The sequence below is a fragment of the Jaculus jaculus genome, chromosome 9 (genome assembly GCF_020740685.1).
Source record: "Jaculus jaculus isolate mJacJac1 chromosome 9, mJacJac1.mat.Y.cur, whole genome shotgun sequence".
Taxonomy (NCBI): domain Eukaryota; kingdom Metazoa; phylum Chordata; class Mammalia; order Rodentia; family Dipodidae; genus Jaculus; species Jaculus jaculus.
The window spans coordinates 73,288,749-73,311,678 of NC_059110.1; the positions used below are offsets into that span (position 1 = coordinate 73,288,749).

The 22,930-nt window shown below is 38.5% G+C and overlaps 1 protein-coding gene across 1 annotated transcript in view; it reads right to left on the reverse strand.

The window, feature by feature from the left end:
• Tnks (tankyrase) overlaps positions 1–22,930 on the reverse strand; it is a 194,778-nt gene that overhangs the window by 150,319 nt on the left and 21,529 nt on the right. Inside the window, exon 2 of the mRNA XM_004666930.2 lies at positions 17,623–17,847. Within this exon, the coding sequence (XP_004666987.1) occupies positions 17,623–17,847 (225 nt within the window). The remainder of the gene's footprint in view (positions 1–17,622; positions 17,848–22,930) is intronic.

Here is a 22,930-nt window from a genome sequence, read left to right on the forward strand (position 1 = left end):
GTGGCTATAGGGTAAAGGCTCCTCACAGTGCCCTGGAGACTGTACTGATCCTCATTGGGTCCACAGATAAACACATGAGCTACAGTGAATCACAGTGTTGGATGAATGCTTCATGAGCCTCAAAGAATGAGAGAGGACAGGAAATTGCCATTAATTCCACTTCTGGGGAGGCAAGGGACTTTCTGACTTTCAGCCCTCTTCCTAACTTTCAGACTATCCCTCGATGTAGTCATCTGACTCCTTTTCTTTGAGTGTCATCCTTTCTGGTGGTACAGTACAAGGAACAGGAGGGGCTGGAACCTTGGGCCTATCCTTCTTTTGGCTGTCTTTATTAGTGATAAACTAATCTAAAAGTAGTGTGCAGTATCTTTGCTAGCCTAAGTAGTCAGACTTTGCTTTCTCCATAAGTATCCTGCAGATACTTAACGAATAGGGAGCTGTCCACCACATTCTAAAATGCTGACGAGATGGCTGAGCAGTTAAGGGACTTGCCTGCAAAGCTAAAGGACCCAGGTTCGATTCCTCAGGACCCACATAAGCCAAATGCACATGTGGCACATGCATCTGGAATTTGTTTGTAGTGGCTGGAGGCTCTGATGTGTCCTTTCTTTATCTCCCCCCTCTTTCTCTCTCTCAAATAAATAAAAATAAAATATTAAAATGCTCAACAGTAACTCTCCCAGGTCCACTAGATGTCAGTAATGACTCCTAACTATGACAACCAAAAATGCCCATCTATATTGCCAACACTGTCAACGGTGGTTTTTAAAGCTTTTACTTTATAACCAATAAAAAGATGCAAAATTAGATAGTTCTCCCTATCAAATGAGTAACATTAAGGTTAAAGTATTAAATAAATAAAGTAAATGCAAAATAAATCTACTAATTTAGAACACTGCTGAGACTAGAAACAAACCTAAAAATCGTAGAACAGTCAAGTTACTTTCTATTTTGTAAATTTGTAGGTTTCAGTCATACTTAAAAAAATAAAGCCTTTGTTTTTAATATAAAAACCATAATTCAAAATTCTGTTGACATCTGGCACTAGGATATGCATGATAAATTACTTAATTTCACCTCAGTGAACTACTGACCTTTCATGCCGTATTACATAAATAACTTAAGTTTTCCTTTGTAAGCTAAAAAATAATTACCACACTTACATGTTAGAGCTCATAAATTTGTGATTTAATGAGGTAAAAGTATCTATCTCCTTCAATGTTTATGATTAGATATTTGTTATCAAATTTAGTAATAATCAAAAACTTCTGCCAGGCATAGTGGTACATGCCTTTAATCCCAGCACTTAGGAGGCAAGATAGGAGAATCACTGTGAGTTTGAAACCAGCCTGAGACTACATAGTGAAGTCCAAGTCAGTCTTGGCTAGAGTGAGACTCTACCTTGGAAAAAAAAAAAAAAAAGTTCTATGCGTCTCAGGCTGTTGGGAGCACACTATGTAATCCAGGCTAGTCTGTAACTCTGGATTCTCTTGCCTCAACCTCCTAAGGCTGAAGTTACAGGTATGAACCACGCTACTAAGATTTCCTTTTGAAGGTACATTACACCTGTAGTGGTTTTTCGTATCCAAAACAATGATAGCCTTTGTGCAATGGACAGAGGCAATCCCTATGACAACACATACAGAGTCAAGCACTATTTGCTTACACAACCCACTATTTGTCACAAGGTAAGTCAAGCACTAGAATAAAGGAATCCCACTGTCTAGCTAGAGATGAAGGCCTGAATGTAAGCCACAGCCAAGAGTCAGATGACCCTGAATTTCACAAGAGCCCTGTACGTGGTAACTCTGACTCATGCAAGTTACTTCACTACTATCAATCTTAATTTCTTCTTTCATAAAACATTACCTAACTCAGAGAACTGCAGTTTTATAATTAAGAGTGCACGTGCATGCATGCAACAGGAGTTCTAACTTCACACCTTGTCACCCAAATCAGGTCAGGCTTTCAAAGCCAGAATGATATACACATGGCTTAAAAAAAAAAACAAAAAAAATGTTGGATTAAAGAAGAAACAAGAGGCAAATTTGGCAATGCCTTTAGAATAGTATACTAATCTGCCTCATGCCAACTGTTGCCTTATGCTTTTAATACTTCCTTGCATACTTGTTTAGATTTCCTAAGGAATATGCTAGTTTTAAATAGGAGCACACAACTTTTCCAGCTCTAAGGGACAAAGGACCACATGTAAAAGGTGCCCACACTGCCTCTGGGAGAAAACTCTAAAGACCCCTGTCCATCTGCCTTTCTGAACTCTTCCGTACAATGCTCTTACCTCACTTTTCAAAGTTGCCAAGGCTTGCAAGTATTCTTCGGATATGTACAAAACATTAATACCAACTGAAATCAGTTTTACTATTATTGGTTACAAAGATTAAACTGCAAACATAAAAATACTCCCTAATGAAAACAGGATTAAACCTGTACCAAAATGTTCTGGCTTTGTTACGAGCTTTAAGTTTCTTCAACATTAGAACCCTATTACTCCTTGTGGCTCTGAGAGCTGACACTGATGAAAACGTCACCAGACTGTAATACTTTCAGCCCCAAAGAGACAAAGTACAACTTTGTCTGCAAACTGAGAAACTTCCATGTGACTCAGCCAAATAGTCTTTTAAAACTAAGTTTTGTTTTACTATTAGTTTATTATTTTATTAGCAATCTTTGTCTTCTATTCTTATGCTTTTTAAAATTTTGTTTTGAGGTTCTGTTTGGAGACAAAGTCTTTCTCTGTACCTTAGGCTAGCATCAAACATGGGGTCCTCCTACCTTAGCTTCCCCTGTGCTGAGATTATAAGGCATGCACCACCATGCCTGGCACCCCAATTACTCTTAATGATCACAATAAATCATATACTTCACACCCTCCCTACAACCACTCTTCTGTCATGAAGAAACATCCCCTCTGCACTTTACCCTCTCACTCATTCCTACAGGACTGAAGATTTCATAAGCAACAACCAGGATGCCCTCAGGCAGCTTGAAACTATTTAATTAATTTGCTTTAAAATATTTACCTCCAAAATAAAAAACAACCATTGTTCCTACTTCTTTTAATTTTATCAAGCTTTCTTTCACTCACATCAAGCCAGCACATCATCATATTCCTGATATCTAAGTATTTGCAGAAAAATTTCTATACTACTAATTTTCATACTCTTGCATGCAATGTCTCCACTAAGTTAAAAGAGTTAAACAAGGAGGTTGGAGGACAATTCCTAATGTCTTGCTATAGCACAAGTTCATAAAACTACAAAGGATGCGAAACAAAGGACACAGCACTTAGTCACATGGATAACAGCAGCATACTGCCACTTCATCATTAAATCTGTCCTAAGTGCACACTTTATGTGAGAATAAAAAAATTACCTGTGACCAACTTACTGTGACCATCCAAAGGGAGAAAAGCAGGCACAAGCAAGAGTTTTCTGAAGCTTTACGTGCTTATGTATACCACTGAACTCTACAAAACTTTATGTGGCACATACAAAGTCCACTTTATAAGAGAGAATTTGAAGCTCAAACCAATTAAATCAATTATTTCAATTTAGTTGTTCTACACCAGATTTCATACTTAACACTAAAACCCTATTTCTAAATTCCTACCCTATCATTCTAAATAAGAACAGACTAAGAGTACGTATAATTAGAACTCAAAGTTTTCTTCCCCTTCCAAGAGTTCTACAAGGCCCATTTCCACATCTTTGATACTTCATCCCTCTTTCCAACAATCCAATAAACAATTACACATTTGAATCACAATGCTTGAAAATAGCCATATATCCCCTCTAGGGACACACTACAATACTCCTTGCTTGTGTTCCCTTAGTCTCCATACTCCAGAATATTCTTTCAAAAGATCCCACTCAAAAATGTGTCCCAAACATGCAAAACAAGGTATGTTCTATCCATAACTATTTTATCACAACAAATTTGGAAAATTTCAGCCTTAACCCAAACTACATATTTGGATACAAAGGAGGAGTTATTTTCAGAAAGTCTTATTTATACTATCATATCTGGGAAGGAAATATGAAACAATTCACAGCTTATATTCTGAACTCTGAATTCAGTTTATGGATGAAAAGGCTAGCACCCACAAAACTGGAAAAGGGCTGGCAAATTTAAATGAGTTGAGAACTATCTAAGTGCACTTATGTTTGAAGACAGTAAATAGAATATTTGCAAGCTTTCAAGTTAGTGAGAACTCCCTCATATTCTTGTTTCCAAACTAGAGCTGCCTCTGAAATCACAGTAACCACAGCCAGTACATAAATCTGGTAAGGACACCACTATATATACACAAATATATAGATCTGGTAAGGACACCACTCTAATGCTCCAAAGGTTCTGCTTACTGCAATAGCCATGCAGAGCAATGACTGTTCGGTCAAAATTCATTTTCACTCAATACCACACTTAAGCCATGAACTGCACCTGAATCCACAGACAGTTTTTAACTTTCATGGTAAATGCAAATGTACAACTTTTAACAGACTTCAGCATTAAGTAAAGCATTTTTATTGGTTGGGTTTGGTTTGGTTTGGTGTCTTTGCCACATTTCTTGTGGCATGAAGAGAAAAAATTCACATTAATGCTTTTTCATGAATTATAATAAAACACAATGAACAAACATAAAACTAGAGGAGATGATGTGTATGTATTGTGGTCTAATTACCACACTACTCAGAATGCCTACTACAGCAGTACCAAATTCATCAGGTTGATGCACAACCATACTAATCTTCCTAAAGGCAGTTTGAACACGAGCAGGCATGCCATCAAGGTTCTTAGTGTCAGGGGACATTCTTTCACAAGAGAAAATTGTATCATATTTCGCTCTTCACTGTCCTAAGGATACAGTGGAATTCTGCCAAAAGGCTATGCTGAGATTTAAAAGATCCCAATTCAGTTTTTATGTGGATAACATGCTCAAAATGCAGAAGAGAGTTATTCTAGCAGAAAAAAGGAACAAAGAGAATAATGAGACAAGACCAATGGACTCAAGTTCTCAATACTTTGTGTTATATTTGCAACTAATTGTTATAGAAGTATGGAAAGGGGAGGAATGAGTATCCAAAAACTCAATTATGGGTGGTGCTATATAAATAGGTGATATGACACACAAAATCCAAATTTCCATAAGCTACAATTCCTTTGATTCTTTCTAAGATGCTGTGGCTGTCTAGGAGTTAAGTTTCAAGGAATTAAGGCTCAGACATATACTTAATAAAATGATATACTTTAGAATCTTTTTGCACCTCTTTTCAAAGCCTGAGAACTTTTTTGTGTTATGGTTTTGTTTTTGCAAGGAGGGTCATATTCTGGCTCCAGGTAAGCTGGAACTCACTCCATAGCCTCAAGCTAGCCTCAAACTCAAGAGATTCTCCTACCTCAGCCATTTGAGTGTTGAGATTCAAGGAGTATACCAACACGCCTTTTCTGAGAAATTTTATGTGACCTTACAATACAAGTACATAAAATAGATAAGCAAGTCAAACACTTACTGATAATATTTTATACAGAAATTGATTTTATGGCTAAAATATTTACTACATAAATCAAATTCTCCCTAAATTAATAATGCTTGACCTACTTAGACTATGCTAATTTCACTCTCCATTGGAGAATCTGTTCTTTTTCAGAAGGTAGCAAGACCCAAGGAGATAAAACTACCCTTTGCACTTTAGCCAAACCACAGCTGAAACCAGAGAGGAATTGGGGAAATGAGCAAGACTGCTGTTTCCACACTGAATCTGATAGTCAGTAGCAGGGTGGAGACAAACTCTGAGGATACTTAATACCTACCAAAGCAGAGATCATCACTGAAGTAGACTTAAAACTCACCAACCATGGCACAGGGAATTGCAGTAGAAGGGGCAGAAAGACTATAAGAGCCACAGGTTGAGACATCATGCCCAGAGGCATTTCCTCCTCCCCAAAACAACTGAATGCCACTTCCACAACCCCATAGGGAATACCTGCAACTCCACTCAGGAGGTCCTGGTGGAATGGGGGAAGGGTAAGGGAAAGAGGGTACTATCTAATAATAATAATAATGAACAGAGAGGAAAAAAAGATTTTAAAACAATTCTTTGATATACGTAGTTTTACCATTTTTTAAAGAAGCAAAATGGCACACTAATAATAATGTGCCTATTTATTTTTAAATAAATGTGGTTACCCAGGTATAGTGACATATGCCTATAATCCCAATACATGGGAGGTAGAGGAAGGAGAATCAGGAGTTCAACATCATCCTCAACTACATAGCAAATTCAAGGTCAGCCTAGGCTAAATGAGACCCTATTCTAAAAAACAAAGCAAATATAACAGAAAAACTTGACTGAATATTTCATATCACAGGTCACAGAGCATCATCAATATTTTCTGGGGCTGGCAGGTATTTTGATGCTGTTAATAGTCAATGCTGAGAAACCTTTCATAAATACACAGTACAAAATGGCAGAAGCGTGTTTAGGCCTTTTCAGAAACTATTGGAAACTCTCTTATACCAAGCCAAAATTCATTGAGCCATTTCTTTATATTTTATTTATTAGAGAGAGAGAGAGAGAGAGAATGGGTGCACCAGGGCCTCCAGCCACTGAAAACGAACTCCAGTCACATGTGCCACCACACCCGGCCAACAGCACTTTTTAAAAAACAAACATTCTGAGCTGGAGAGATGGCTTAGTGGTTAAGTGCTTGCCTGTGAAGCCTAAGGATCCTGGTTTGAGGCTCCATTCCTCAGGACCCACTTTAGCCAGATGCACAAAGGGACACATGTATCTAGAGTTCGTTTGCAACGGCTGGAGGCCCTGGCGTGCCCAATCTATCTCACTCTCCGCGCCCACCCCCTGCCTCTTTCTCCCTCTGTCACTCTCAAATAAATAAATTAAAATGAACAAAAAAATTTTTTTTTAATTTTTTTTTTATTTGTTTGAGAGCGACAGACACAGAGAGAAAGACAGATAGCGGGAGAGATACAGAATGGGCGCGCCAGGGCTTTCAAGCCTCTGCAAACGAACTCCAGACGCATGCGCCCCTTTGTGCATCTGGCTAACGTGGGACCTGGGGAACCGAGCCTCGAACCGGGGTCCTTAGGCTTCACAGGCAAGCGCTTAACCGCTAAGCCATCTCTCCAGCCCCCCCCCAAAAATTTTTTAATCAAAACATTCTAACACAATACAATCCAGAGATACATTAATTTGATAATTACATGCTGAATAATGGTGACAAGGAAATAATTGTCATTGGCTTCTGTAACGGAAGCATTAATTTTCTACAAAAGCAGGAAATGCCAGGTGTGGTGGTGCACACCTTTAATCCCAGCTCTTGGGAGGCAGAGGTAGGAGGATCACCATGAGTTTGAGGCCACCCTGAGATTACACAGTAAATTCCAGGTCAGCCTGGGCTAGAGAAAGACAATAAAAAAATGCAGTACATAAGATATAGTCTTGGATCAGAGCTGAGATGTTTTCATGCATTCACTGGCAGCAGTGGCTGACGGGATGCACAGTACAAAGTGTGGTTCTGCATGTTCAGAAGCAAGCCTGCAGTGAAGCCGCAAAATGCAACACAAGACAGGGTTACCAGAAATATCTCAGATTCACTATATGTTTAATTTTTAGTCACTGCATATTCAGAAATCTTTATCTGTTGTCAAAAAGTTTTACTACTGCCCAGTTTATCATAGCCTCCACATTCAGTTATATGACCCCATGTAGAGCTGCAACCCAGAGTTTAAAACCAATAATGATGATGATAAAAATAATGATGATGATAATAATAATAATAAATAAAACAGGCTTCACAGTAGTATTTATAAATAGTGAATAGTCAGATTTTTAAAAAGTGCTTGCTTTAAAAAATATTAGTAAAATTCTTAGAAGACTTTAAAATTATATAACATTAAAATAATCATAAATGATTAAAATGTTTTTAAGACATAAGGCAGAAAGATGAAAGGAGCTGGAGAGATAGCTCAGTGGTTAAGGCACTTACCTGCAAGGTCTAAGGACCAGGTTCAATTAACCAGTACTCATGTAAAGCCAGATGCACAAAGTGGTACATACATCTAGAGTTTGTCTGCAGTAGTTAGACACCCTGGCTCTCTCACTTCCTCCCTCTTTTCTTTCTCTTTCTCTGCTTGAAAATAGATATTTTATTTAAAAATGAAAGAAAAACAAAACATAATACACCTAATGATCCATTTTTAGGTAAAACTGGTTACGAACATAGGTGACTATGTCTAACAGCACTGCTCGTAAAACTTGTACAGTAATATAGAGCTCTCTCTGTACTCTTCAATGACAGCCAACAGCCACATGTGATTATGAGTACTGAAAATATGATCATGTGACTGGAACATAGAGATAGCTCTACATGCATCTTCAATATGATAGCCAATATCATGTGTGATTATAAAATACTGCAAATATAATTACATGACTGAAATATTGAATTTTAATTTTTAATTTCAATTAAATAATATTGAACTAAGCATTCAGAAAGCAAGGTGATAACAGTTGTTATCAGTCTATCTTCTAATTCTACTTTAATGAATAGTTATTACTTCTAATAATGGATAAAACTAGAAAGTCATGATTATCCTTTGAAATATCACATTTAAAGTAAGAATAGACAAGAGTGTGCCAAAGATAGCCTCACACCAAACCCACCCTCCTCCCATCCCTAACCTCACATAATTCCAAATTCCATGGTATAAGCTTCACCAAGGAAGAGGTAAAAATGGAAATAATTGGACAATTTATACTAGAATAGTTTACACTGGGAGAGTAAACATATCTTTCTAAATACCAGGTTTGTAAGATAGAAATATAGAAAAATTTGAGAAGCATATTACTTTAAGAGTCAATTATAAGCCACACGCGGTAGTAGTACACCATTAAGCCCTAGCAGAGGTAGGAGGGTTGCTACGAGTTGAAGACCAGCCTGGTACTACAGAGTAATTCCAGGTTAGCCTAAGCTAGAGTGAGTCCCTACCTTGGAGGAAAAAAGAAAACACAAACTACAAAAGAAAAGTTAATTATATAAACCCTTGGGTTACTCCATGTTTACAGCTGCATTATTCTCCAGGGATGCCAACCAACAGCTGAATGGGTAACAGCTGAAGAACATAAAGCACAGCTAGTCAAGGGTGTTTGACTCGGCCATAAAAATGAAAGAAAGTCTGTATTTGCAGGAAAATGACCGAATCTGGAGATCACCATGTAAAGCAAAGTAAGTCAGGATCAAAAACACAAATATCTCATGCTGTCTTTTATATGAAGAATTAAGATTTAATGTATAAACACATGACATGAAATTAAAAGAAAGACTACAGCAGAAAGGAGGAAAGAGTCTAACAGAAGTGGGGAGGGTTTGCTGAGAAATCCTGCTGTACCTGGGCTGAAAACCTCCTCTGTGTAACCAGTTGACAGAAAGCTGGAAAAAGCAATGCTGCATGCTGTTCAATGGGAGACAGAGAAATCACCAGTGGAGATAACAGTGGACACTGTAAGCCTTATATTTGGCCAGCCAGGCCAAATGAGCCGACAGGTGCAATAGTGACATGTCTGTTGTGGGGAAACCAACTGCCCTCTAATTGGATTAGAGGACAGCTCCATGGGAAGGAATATATCTCTGATATTGAAAACCTGTGACACAGGCTGGAGCCTTAGCGGTTAAGCGCTTGCCTGTGAAGCCTAAGGACCCCGGTTCGAGGCTCAATTCCCCAGGTCCCATGTTAGCCAGATGCACAAGTGGGCACATGCGTCTGGAGTTCGTTTGCAGAGGCTAGAAGCCCTGGCGCGCCCATTGTCTCTCTCTCCCTCTATCTGTCTTTCTCTCTGTGTCTGTCTCTCTCAAACAAATGAATAAAAAAAAAAATTTTTTAAAAAAAAAGAAAACCTGTGACAGGGATAGTTAAGATGAGCCCTAGGAGTGTAATGTCTGCTGCTGTCTGGCTAAATGTATTTACTATGCTCACCAAACTGCCTGATAAGCACTTCTCTTATTGTTCATACCCATATTTTATACACATATCTCATCATATATTAATTCTACTCTCACTTTTGGTTAGAGAAACTTCTCTTTTCAAAGAGTGGTGACCTTGGGATGACTCAGAAGCCACCATAGTGGTGAGAAGAAGTGACAGAAGAGTGCTCAGCAATGAAATATCTCTATCACCCTTCCAAGGCTCAGGGTCCATTGTGGAAGAGGTAGTGGAAAGATGGTAACAAAAAAGTTGAGGTAGTGTCTAACTGTAGCTCAGGCTGACCTGGATCTCATTCTGTAGTCTCAGGGTGGCCTCAAACTCATGGCAATCCTCCTACTTCTGCCTCCTGAGTGCTGGGATTAAAGGAGTGTGCCACCACACCCGGCTCAGGAAAGCAGTTTTTGGTGAGAGTCTCTGCTTTTCACGACATGTACACTGCTAAATGGAAGAATCAGCTATTGTGTCTGAGAAATTGAGCATTGTGTGTCTTATTTTCAAAATGTAACAATAAAAGTAATGTGGGCTATGTTCAAATGGGAAATTATCTAAAATATATGTAGTAATTTCTGAGATAACGTTCTTTGCTTCTACTTGTGGAAGTAGGTTGTTTTTGGTTTTTTGAGGTAGGGCCTCACTCTAGCTCAGGCTGACCTGGAATTCACTATGGAGGCTCAGGGTGGCCTCAAACTCACGGTGATCCTCCTACCTCTGCTTCCCAAGTGCTGGGATTAAAGGTGTGCACCACCACGCACAGTCTAAGCTTAAGTAGGCTATTTTTAACAGCTTATTACCTAAAATCTTTCTATTAATTAAGACTCACTAATCTCTTAATGCACAAAACTTCTTGTGATTTGTATTTTCCTTTAATATCTCCTGTTAGCAATGTGAACATTGCCATTTCAGGATTAGAAGACACACAATTTTTTTTGAGCTATTCTGTTATTGACTCTGGTGTAATTCCTACAGCTTTTTATATTCCCAAAATATGAATGGACAAGAAATATGAGCAGATTACTGTATCAGTGACTGAACTACAATAGTTCTGGTGGAGTCTAAACCTCTAATTCTCACTGGCATCTAAAAGCAGTTATCAGTCCACCATCCACTGAATATTTTCAGTGGCTCCCACCCCTAAGAGTAACTCAGCCTGTGTATCACCTGGTCAAAAGACCTCCCTTTATTTATATTCATGATAAGCAGATGGGAGGAATATTTTTCCCCTCAATGAGATAATGTACTTAGACCTGCAGAAACTCCTCCCTGCTCAGACTGCCTGCTTTTATGATTTCTTTTGGGGGGGTTTTGTGGGGTTTTCTTTTTTTAGTTTTTTTTTAATTTTTATTTATTTATGAGAGAGAGAGAATGGGTATGCCAGGGCCTCCAGCCACTGCAAACGAACTCCAGATGCGTGTGCGTCCCCTTGTGTATCTGGCTTATGTGGAACCTGGGGAATCAAACCTGGGTCCTTTGGCTTTGCAGGCAAAGCCATCCCTCCAACCTTGCTTTTCTGATTTCTAAATTGAAAATCATTAAACCCCCCCCCCCCCCGCCGCTTCCTTTCTAGTATTTGGATGTCACAAGAAATCCTACATATGCTTGCCCTGACACTTTGGGACTTTTCCACCTTGTTTTTCTTTGCTCAATAAATCTGCTTTGCCTTACTCACACCTTGTTGTCTGTGTTCTTACTTTTTCCCGGTTATGAGATTCAGAACTTGACAGTATGAAAATCTACAACACCATTGTTTTCACTTGACAAAGTAACTATGGCATAGAGAGTAACCCATCCCCAACAAGAGTGCTTGTTTACAGAAGCGCCAAGACAGAAAATCTAAGAGAGATCTCCAACTCCACCAACCACTCTTATCATGGGTCTCTTTACTAGATTAGAATAGTACTCAATAAGTTATACATTGACTACATGGGATATAAACTATTTGAACGATTTGTTTTAACTTTTTTTCTGAACAAAGATCTTTCCCAAATTGATAGATACATTTGACTGAATTAATTAAGAACTTTATCTGACTGAGGTAATCACATGCTAATGTAAAAACGGTAGGGAAGTGAAAACAACTTTATAAAAAGGATTGTTTAAATTGTAAATAACAGAGACTATCTAATAAAATTCCTCTTACAAGTTAAATAATTAGTTGAAGCTCTGAACTGAGATGAGAAAAATGAGAATTCTATCTACTTGCTTTTGCTAGTTTATTTAGATAGCCAACTTCATTTTAGTTATTAAAAGATACTACCATTCTATAGTTTGCCTAATCTTTCCTAATTAGATGAAATGCTTTAAAAACTTTCGAGGAAAATATATCTTATTCTGTCTTGCATTTTCAGTAAACAGAAAAGCATCTGAATCAATACCACAATACAACAGGAGGAAGTACTTCTGTGTTATTTTATACTAGAAAGAGGAGCTGCAAACTCCTGAGCATATCTTCTTTGGATGTCACATTGTATAACGCATGGAGTACAAAGGGGCTTCACTTGTTATTTCATTTAGACCTCATTAGCCATATACCCAGTTTTTAGCCCCTTTTAGTGCGAAAACAGATCACTTGCACCAGGACCCAGGTCTCCTTGATTCCAACCACTGGTATGACTTCACTGAATCTGGAAAACAGGTCTGTCTTCTGCTCTACCTTCTTTGAACCCTTTTGTCCTTTTGTCCCTGCAAAGGAACTGCCAGAATGCAAATTAATGTCACTCTTAGCTGGTTTAGAGTTTTCCTGGCTCACTCACCATTGTGGTTGGGCACTGGAATAAGATGCATGTGCTACTTTGCATCTGGTTTTCTGTGTGTGCTGGGGAACCAAATTTGGGCCAGCAAACTTTATAAGCAAGTGGCTTTAACAGCTGAGCCATTTTCCCAATCCAACAAATTTATTTATTTACCTTTAGTTTTTTCGAGTTAGGTTCTCACTCTAGCCTAGGCTGACCTGGAATTCACTCTGTAGTCACAGGCTGGCCTCAAACTCACAGTGATCCTCCTACCTCTGCCTCCCAAGTGCTGGGATTAAAAGCGTGTGCCACACCTGGCAAACTTGTTTTTTAAGTCCTAATTTCTATAGTCTTTATTTTATTTATTTATTTATTTATGGGGAGTAGATTGAAGTAGAGAGAATAGGTGTGTTAAGGCCTCTAGCCACTGCAAACAAATGCCAGATACACGTGTTCCCTTTATGCATCTGGTTTAAGTGGATACTGGAGAATCAAACCTGGGCCCTTTGGCTCTGCAGGCAAGCACCTTAACTCCAGCCCTATAGTATGAATTTTGACTCCCAAGTAAGATAAATATCCCTTAAGAGTCTGCTCAAAGGATAAAGAAAACCAAGAATGATTTTAAAGAAACAAAGCAAGTATAGCAAGAGCTTTGTTTCTTAATAGCCTGTCAGCTATTCTTCGCACTTTTACTCCCCAAAAAGCTAAAGAACTGTTCTTTATCAAGATAATTACAGGTAAATCCTTTTCTTCCTGTAGTCTTCATAAAGCATCCACTGCCTTCAAGCTTTCAATGTTGTAAATGAAAAGCCTTTGCCTAAGTTTTTCTCTCTAGACAAATGACTCTTCCTTCCTGGACAGCTTCAGTCTGTGTCTTCTCAAGGTCTCATCAACCTAGCACAAAGTTCCTCAAGCCTTTTCACAGGCAAAATGGGTATTCCTTACTTATATTCATCTCTTCACCAGTTCCTTTTTCTTCTGGAACTCATCACAGGTTTTAAAAATAATGTGACTTCCCTAGATATATTTACCATTTTCTTCAAAGATTCCCATGTATTAACATTTTTACATGCTGACCCATATCTGAGAATATTTCTCACATGCAATTAAAAAGGATACCAAATGAACCAAATGTTCTTTATTTCATCTACTAAATCATTCATCCCAAAAAGTATATTTTCCAAAATAATTTCCTTACGGGTGTGTGTGCTTTAAATATTTTATATATTTGCAAGCAGAGAGAGAAAGAGAAAGAGAATGGACATGCAAAGGACTCCTGTCACTACATACAAACTCCAAATGCATGTGCCATTTTGTGCATCTGGCTTTACATGAATTCTGGGAAATTAAGCCCAGGCCATCAGGCTTTGCAATGCAAGCATGAGCCTTTAACTGCTGAGCCATCCCCCAGCCTATGTGCCCATGTGTGGTGTGGTGTGGTATGATGAGTGTGTCTGTGTTTTCTAACCCTTAGATATTTATCTGATCTTTTTAGCTGTCCTGATTATATATACTGATTATTCTCTCAATGTTGCTCTCTATGAGATGGGTTTTTAATTTCAAGTCTATATGTTGAAGAATTCAAATAGTAAGACTCCCACGTGTATTAAAATACCATCCTCCCCTATATCTTTAGAATTATTTGCTACAGTAACCAGCAAGCTACCCTTCTTCCAAGTCACCCAGATGGATCCTCCAAAGACAGACTTCCTTCACCCTTGAGAATCTCAGCATATAAGGACAGATGGGAATATGATACATGTGGGAAACACATGGATATAGTGATAAAAGTCAGTTTCTTAAGCTAAGCTGACAGAAGGATAGGATCAATCTTGGTATCAAAAACCTGTACAAGCAAAAGCAGGCACAACCGTTTCTGTGTTAGAAACACTATGACCAGGCCACTGCCAACACTAAAACCAAAACCTGGTGCTATGAATGATTCCTTAATATGTCTACAGCTCTACACTCAAAAATCTCTTACAGAATGGGGTCCCTTGACTGACCAAAAGTCTTCCTTAGTCAGGAAAGAAAGAGCAGACTTCACCTACTTATGCACTCCTCACCATGATGAAGGATCACATTGTAACTCTCCAAAATCAGAAAAAGAACTGGATACCACTGAGCAAAGAGAGGGGAAAGAACTGTCAACAAAGAGAGGGAAATGAAAGAAAAAGAACATAACAAATTCCATTTTTATGATTCTCGGACCTTTCATCAGCAGATTTCATGAGACATACATCTATGATTTACATTTAAAATGGATTTTCCAAGTATTAACATTTTTATACTTTCAAGAAATCAAATGAGATGTGTTCTGAAAAAAAAAATAAAACATTTACTTTTGTTTTCTCAAGATTATATTATGAGGATAGAAAGAAATTAATAAGTTTTAAAAACAGAAAAATATACAGATAAGTGTAGTAAATTAGTCTTATTATATAAAAAGTCATAAATAAAGCCGGGCATGGTGGTGCATGCCTTTAATCCCAGCACTCGGGAGGCAGAGGTAGGAGGATCGCTATGAGTTCAAGGCCACACTGAGATGACAGAGTTAATTCCAGGTTAGCCTGGACCACAGTGAGACCCTACCTCGAAAAACCAAAACAAAAATAGTCATAAATATTATTTCAGTGAACCTCATTATCTCTATCTTAAGCAGTTTATCTTCATAAGCACTTAATGTTGATTTTTAGAAAAACCTCAGTCTGTATTTTCTTCTTTATGGTAGCCAAACAGCAGCTATGAAAAAAACACATGGTTTAAGATTGCAAACTTAGCATTTTTAAATAACAAAGACTAACAGAGGAAACTATCCTACATATAGCATATAAGGTTATGATGCAAGTTCATATCTTAGCAACACTAATGATAAAAATGGTAATTAACTAAAGGAATTGGTAGTTATTGAATGTGTAATATAGCAGACATTTTCCTAAGTTCTTGATGCAAACTGGCTAATTTTATCAAGAAAATAGCAAATTATGGATATCATTTCCCTTTTATCACAATGCAATGGAAGTTAGATAAAGGGGCCCTGATGTCACAGCAGTAAATGGTAGTGCAAGGATCTAAAACTAGAGCTTGTGCTTGAAACAATCTGTCCTGTAGCAATGTTTTGGCTTTGTCTTTATAAATATCAAATGTATTTACTATTCTAACCACATGTATGAGATATGAATAACTTAAAACAGTAAGGACAGTATTTCATCAATGTGACATAAGCGTTTTAAAAATCAACTTTGCACATTACTAATCTTAAAAAAAGAAAAAAAAACTACCAGTTTCAAGCAAAAACAGAAAAAATACCAAGTTTCTAATTCTTTTGTTCAGCTATCCACAAATAGAGACCTGCCTTGTCAAAGAACTTCAGAATTCCATAATCATGCTTAAATTCAGTAAATATGACACATAAGCTAACAGATGCTTCAAAGCACCCAACTAAGAAGTTCATAAGAGCTAACAAACTACACACGAAGTTTCTGTAAGCAATCTTGACTCCTGCAGCTATGTTACACATATGTTACATATGAACAGCTATACCTCAGTTATATTTTGTCTACAGTTTCGCCAAAATAAAAATATTTTTCAGAAACTGGAAATAGTATAAAATCTCATCTCTAATGACTAAGAAAAATCCAATGGATATGACAAGGTGACAAGAGAAGTAATGACAGCAAAGTTCATCTGGATTAGTTAGGAATAATTGCCATGTTCAATAATAGCACACCCAAAAAAGCAAGTAACTTAAGAGGATTTGTTGTCAGAGAGAAGATGTTTTAAGTTCAAGTTTATCAAAATACTCATGACATAACTTGACCTAAGATGCCTAGGATATAAATGTGCCAGTGACAGAACCAGAAGGAAATGAGAATCACCTGAAAAGTGGCAGCTGTCAAGGCACTAAAAGGACAAGATATCGTCAGCATTATGCCAATGGATGCTAATGTGACAAAAGGCAACAACAGAGACTGTGGCAGAAAGCTATGACTTCATTAAACTGAAAATATTGGATGCTGAAACAAGTCGCTATCAGGAGGGAACAATTAATTACTATTACAAGAAAGTCTTAATAGTGGTACCACCAGGATATCAATACTCTTCTGTTTATGTAAACTTTTATTTGGCATAAAGAAAACATAAAATAGACGTTATTCATAAAGATGGGCTACACAAGCATCAATCATCTCAAGGGATCAGGAATAGATTTCACTTGTCTACTAAAGGACTCTCTGTTTTACATTTCAAAATAAAAACGTTAGTATAGTGTAGCAAAATCTGTATCTATCTAAGAAATGGAGAGTGAACATAAATTCATACAGTTTAGAACCAGCTGGAAAGTTCAATGTGGTCTGAAATTGTGTTCTCTGTCTACAGTCTAGCACATGTTGACAATATGCTCTGAACTACAGGATTTGAAATACACACTCAAAGCTTTCCAGTATGAATAGACTAGCTGGTGTTCAATCTCAGCAAGGTAAAGAAAAGACCTTTGCCTTGGTATTTGATGAGTTTCTTTGATCAACTAACAATATACAAATCTGCCATCCAGTGGAGGAAACATTTGAACAATATGGCTCTCAATGACGTAAGGATGACTATTCTGCAATTTCTGACTAAAGAGACTGTATATTAATTATATTTGACATGAACAATCAATCAAAACGAAACTTCACATAAGCTACAGTGCTTGCTTCATGGAGCATCAATGCTGTGAATCTTATTCTGCACTAACTCTGTATGTCCATCTCCATTTCCCTGTAGGGAAAACCTCTAGAAGAATTCATAATACTTACCTATGCTAGACAACACTACACCCCAATTTTTAAAAAGTGGACCTTATAAATTTAGATGTTATCAAAGAATACTTACCAATACAGACATCGATCTTCCCTTTAATAGCAGCTTCATGCAGAGGTGTGTAGTTCCAGTTATCCCTGGCATTCGGATCTGCTCCCTGGCACAGTAACAGGCTTACTACCTCAGCATGACCAAAAGAGCAGGCATTATGAAGTGGGATGAGACCTCCATCATCACGAGCATGGACATTAGCACCCATCTGTAGTAAGTGTTCTACCACGTCCTTCCTTCCAAAACCTATAGAGAAGAGGGTCAAATGTTAACAATGTCAACAACCACGTACTGAAGTGCTATGCTAGGGGAAAAGAGAAAAGGTCAGCAAGCAAAACCAGTAGCTCTATTCAAACTCTACTATCACCAAAGTAGAACTAAGAAAGCTCTTCCATCACTTGATTCAAGCAAACATCGATCATTTGTTACACAAGCAAACATTGATCACTTGTTACACGGCAGGGAACTGCTAGAAACTAAGACTCCAAAGCACTCACTTCCTTTTCCTTCATCTTCATGTGGCTGAATGATGTGAAGGAAACTCTTCCTGTACATTAGGTTACTTAAACACTGCTGACCTCCAAATCTAAGACAGATCAGGAACACTAAGCATTGTGTTCAAGATACAAGAGGATGAGGATGGGAGAAATACAGGTGACTGCTTATGGGGACTCTGAAAGAGCAGGACTAAAGAAGATGGCAAGCCAGGCGTGGTGGCGCACGCCTTTAATCCTAGCACTCGAGAGAAGGATCACCGTTGAGTTCAAGGCCACCTTGGAACTACACAGTGAATTCCAGGTCAGCCTGGGCCAGAGTGAGACCCTACCTCAAAAAAAAAAAAGAAAAAAAAAAAAAGATGCCAGAAGATGTTATTGGGAATGATGATTACGCTGTGGGAAGTGGGTGTGGTTCAGGGAAAGTGAGCTTGAGAAAACCAAGAGAGCAGAAGCATCTAAGAATGCAGAATCAGACACTGACAAGCAGAAGCAGTTTTATGACAGGAAAGATATGGTAGGTGGTGGAAGAGACAGATAGAATGTGAAGCAGGCAAGCCCTCAGACAGGTAAGGATGCCAATAAGGAGTCTGGGTGCAACATTAGACCAAGTCCAACACCAAGAGGATTTAGTGAAAGCAACAAAGAAGGAAAAATGGCCACTAAAGACAAGTAAGTAACTTAATATATTGACAACAAACAAGCTACACTGAAGTGGACATATTAGTACTTTTATCTTTATGAATCAGTATCTTTATTAATATTTCTCACAGATTTCATTAGGCCTTACTGGCTAAGTATCAGTACCTCCATGCTCTCAGTTACTAAGCAATGTTATTAGAAAATGACATCGTCAACAAAACAAAAGGGCAATATAAGAGCCTTATCTTCCTTCACTTTATGAAAACATGGAATAAATGAGAGCCATGTGGAAAACAGAAAGGGAAAAAAAGACTTATATAAGGATGTGTCCTCTATGCTAGTTATAGAAATTCATTCACTCCAAGAAAGAAAATGGCTTAGAAAGTCTCCAAAAATTAAAAAAAAAAAAGTATCATAAAGTTAAAATTAGGCGTTCATGGACAATATCCTTTAAATTAATCTGAAATTCAGAGGGGGGAAAAGCCAATTTCTTATTAATAACTGAAGCAGCAAACCTATAGAATATATGCTAACATAATTGCCACCACCTAGACATGGTTCTTTTTGTTTTTGTTTTTAATACTAGAAGAACATTACAATGTTAGGTTCTATTTAATTCACTCATTTCAGTATCCTTCACTCTATCACAAGTCATCTTCCACTATGCCATAGGTACTTTCCTGACCTACTATAAAGGAGGTATCATTGGGAAATTTAAGGTTTTGTTGCTAAGGAAATGAAGAAGGCAACGGTGTGTTAGGAGGTCATCCAAGTCCAGTGACACAAAGTCCTTCGGTCATGGTAAGGTGTTTAGATTTGAATAAGAGTCTATTAGGTAGCCCAATCATCCTGCCAGCAAATGTGGATAGAGTACAGTGAAGACACAGAAAAAGGGAGAAATGGTAAGATAAAGATCTTGACCATGTAGAACCTTTATGTCAAGTAGAAACACAGGCAGTTCCAAGTAACACCATCAAATGTGGGGACACATACACTTGGCTTGTACAGGAGATGGTTAGAACATGTTCAATTGCTATTTTTATTTATGGTAGCAAGCTTACAACTTAAATTTTTCTCCTAATTGGACTGATTGCCAGAAAATCTACAACTATTGCCTATCAATCAAATTTGTATTAGATCTCTCATTTTTATATTATACTCAAAATAATAAACCACAAAATAAATTCTATTAAGTCAATGAGTTTGCATAGATTTCTCAGATACAATGATATGTCAAAGACAGACTGATAATTTTTTTCATTTCACAGAACCTGGTTTTTAAAAAAGGAGAACGGGGGCTGGAGAGATGGCTTAGCCATTGAGGCATTTGCCTGCAAAGCCAAAGGACCTCAGTTCAATTCCACAGTACCCACGCAAGCAGATGCACAAGGGGGTGCATGTGTCTGGAGTTCGTTTGCAGTGGCTAGAGGCCCTGGTATACCCATTCTCTCTCTCCCTTTCTCTGTTTCTTTCTCTCTCTCTCTCAAATAAATAATAAAGTTAAAAATTTAAAAGAAGAGAGAGAAAACAGGCTGGGTATGGCGGTACACACCTTTGATCCCAGCACTCAGAAAGCAGAGTTAGGAGGATCTCTGTGAGTTCTAGGCCACCCTAACTACATAGTGAATTCCAGGTCAGCCTGTGCTAGAGTGAGACCTTACCATAAAAAAAAAGAAAAAAGAAAGAAAGAGAAGGAGGGAGGGATGAAGGAGAAACTGGAGAACATTTATTTGTAGAAAAAATAAAAATATTTAACTTTTTTTTTAAGTGTACTTTCAGGCTGGAGACAGGTTCAGTGGTTAAGGTACTTGCCTGCAGAGCTGAACGACCCAAGTTACATTTCCCAGTACCTAAGTAAAGCCAGCTACACAGTGGCAAGCATCTGGAGTTCATTTGCAGCGGCTCATGCCCTGGCACACACATTTTGTCTCTATTCTCTCTCTCCCTGTTTGCAAATAAAATAAATTTTTTCTTAAAAAGCGTGTGTTCCAAGCTTAGTGGTTAAGGAGTTTGCCTGTGAAGCCAAAGGACTCAGGTTCGATTCCCCAGGACCCACCTATGCCAGATGCACAAGGTGGTACATGTGCCTGGAGTTCGTTTACAGTGGCTGAAAGCCCTGGTGTGCCCATTCTCTATCTAGCTATTTATCTATCTGTCTTTTTCTCTCCCCCCCCTCCAAATAAATAAAATAAATTAATTTCTTAAAGTGTGTTTTCCCTAAATTTAGTGAAGAAAATTACAAGAAGAGTAAGGACCTGGAGTGCTAAAACACACAAACACTATCCTAAAGTAATTCTTGGGGAAGAAAAAAAAGGGAAGATTTGGTTTCACCAAGAAGATTAGCTGCATTGAAGAAAATATAGCATCCTGGACAGAGATAAACTGAGGAAAGCCTACATTCTTGAACACTATTAATCCCTTTCACTATTGTGAAATATGAGAGCAAGATTTCTTATCCAGTGCTAACTGAAAGTAGAGGGATAACATCAAGAAAAATACTAGAAGTTGACTGAAGAGCAAAGTACAAATGGGCTCCTTGTTAGTAAGGTACTGAAGGTGACAGCACATAAAGCAAACCCTGAACAACCAGTGCACAGTGGGACAGAAATCACCTGTAGCAGTTTCAGTCTTGCTGCTGGGACAAAACCCCTGACCAAGGAGCAGCTTGTAGAAGCAAAGGATTTATTTTAGCTTAAGGCTTTGAGGGGAAGTTTCAAAACCAGGGCAGAGGAGGCATGAAACAAACAGAAAACTGAACATACATCTCCAATATCTGCAGGAAGAAAGCAGCAAGAGTAAGCTTGCTACTAGCATTGACAAGCTGGGGCGGGGGGGGGGGGACTATAAAAATCCCAAGGCCTGGTGGCGCACACCTTTAACCTCAGCACTCGGGAGGCAGAGGTAGGAGGATCGCCATGAGTTTGAGGCCACCCTGAGACTACAGAGTGAATTCCAGGTTGGCCTGGGCCAGAGTGAAGCCCTACCTCGGAGGGAGGGAGGGAGGGAGGGAGGGAGGGAGGGAGGGAGGGAGGGAGGGAGGGGAGGGAGGGAGGAAGGAAGGAAGGAAGGAAGGAAGGAAGGAAGGAAGGAAGGAAGGAAGGAAGGAAGGAATCCCAAGGCCTGCCTCCAGTGACTCACCTCTAGCAAGGCTCCACCTCCCAAAGGCTCTACCATCTGCGGACTGAGCATGAGGCTCAGTCACAAACACATGAGGCTACTTTACATTCAAACCATGCTGTTCTATCAGGGGACTCCCTACCATGAGGTATGTCTTTTTCTGTTTTTCCCCCAACCACCCAAGGAATAAAACCTAGAGTACATACTTTTATCACCACTAAACACAAACCACCAAAGAACTCTTCCAAAAGGTAACTGAAAGAGAGAAGAAAGAAAGGAGGGAGGGAAGGAGGGAGGGAGGGAGGGGCCAAAGAGGTAAAGGAAAGGAAGAAAGAATAACAAAACTTCTCATAACAAAAGGAAGATGGAACAGTTCAGATTAGTAAGGGTTTGTTAAGTGCCAAGCAGAACTGACAGATATTATAGTGTAGTCTAACAATATCACAAACAAAAAAAATTCTAGATCCGTCAGAAAGAAAACATGCATTAGCTATAAAAATATAAAAACCAGTTGCAAACTGAAGCCGCCTACTCAACTTTGAGAAGTGGCATTTTTAATGCCTCATATTTATTTAGTTCTATTTGCATGAAAGAATGAAATTAAAACATTCAAATCTCAAAGGTGAAAAATTCTGGTTGAAAACACTTTTGCAAGAATATTTCAGTATGTCAAAAAAGGCACTACTGTGAGTCTATTGATGCACCATGAAGCGACTTTCTCAAGAAACAATGCCTAATCAACAGAGACAGGTGTGTCCAACTTGTGACGCCACAGCAAGGTCTTATCAACTACAAAGTTCACACTCGAGAACCACATGATTTAACATTTTTAAAAACTGCAAAATAAATTTCATAACGGGGGCTGGAGAGATGGCTCCTCAGGAAGCTGCTTGCTATGCATGAGCAGTTCTGATTCCCAGCACTCAAGTAAAGCCAGGAGCTGTGGCGTGCACCTGCAATCCTAGCGCTAGGGAGGCAGAGACAGGAGCATGCCTGGGGTTTGCTGGGTAGCTAGTGTGGCTAAATCAGTGAGCACTAGGTTCAGTGAGAGACATTGTCACAAAAAGTGAAAGTGG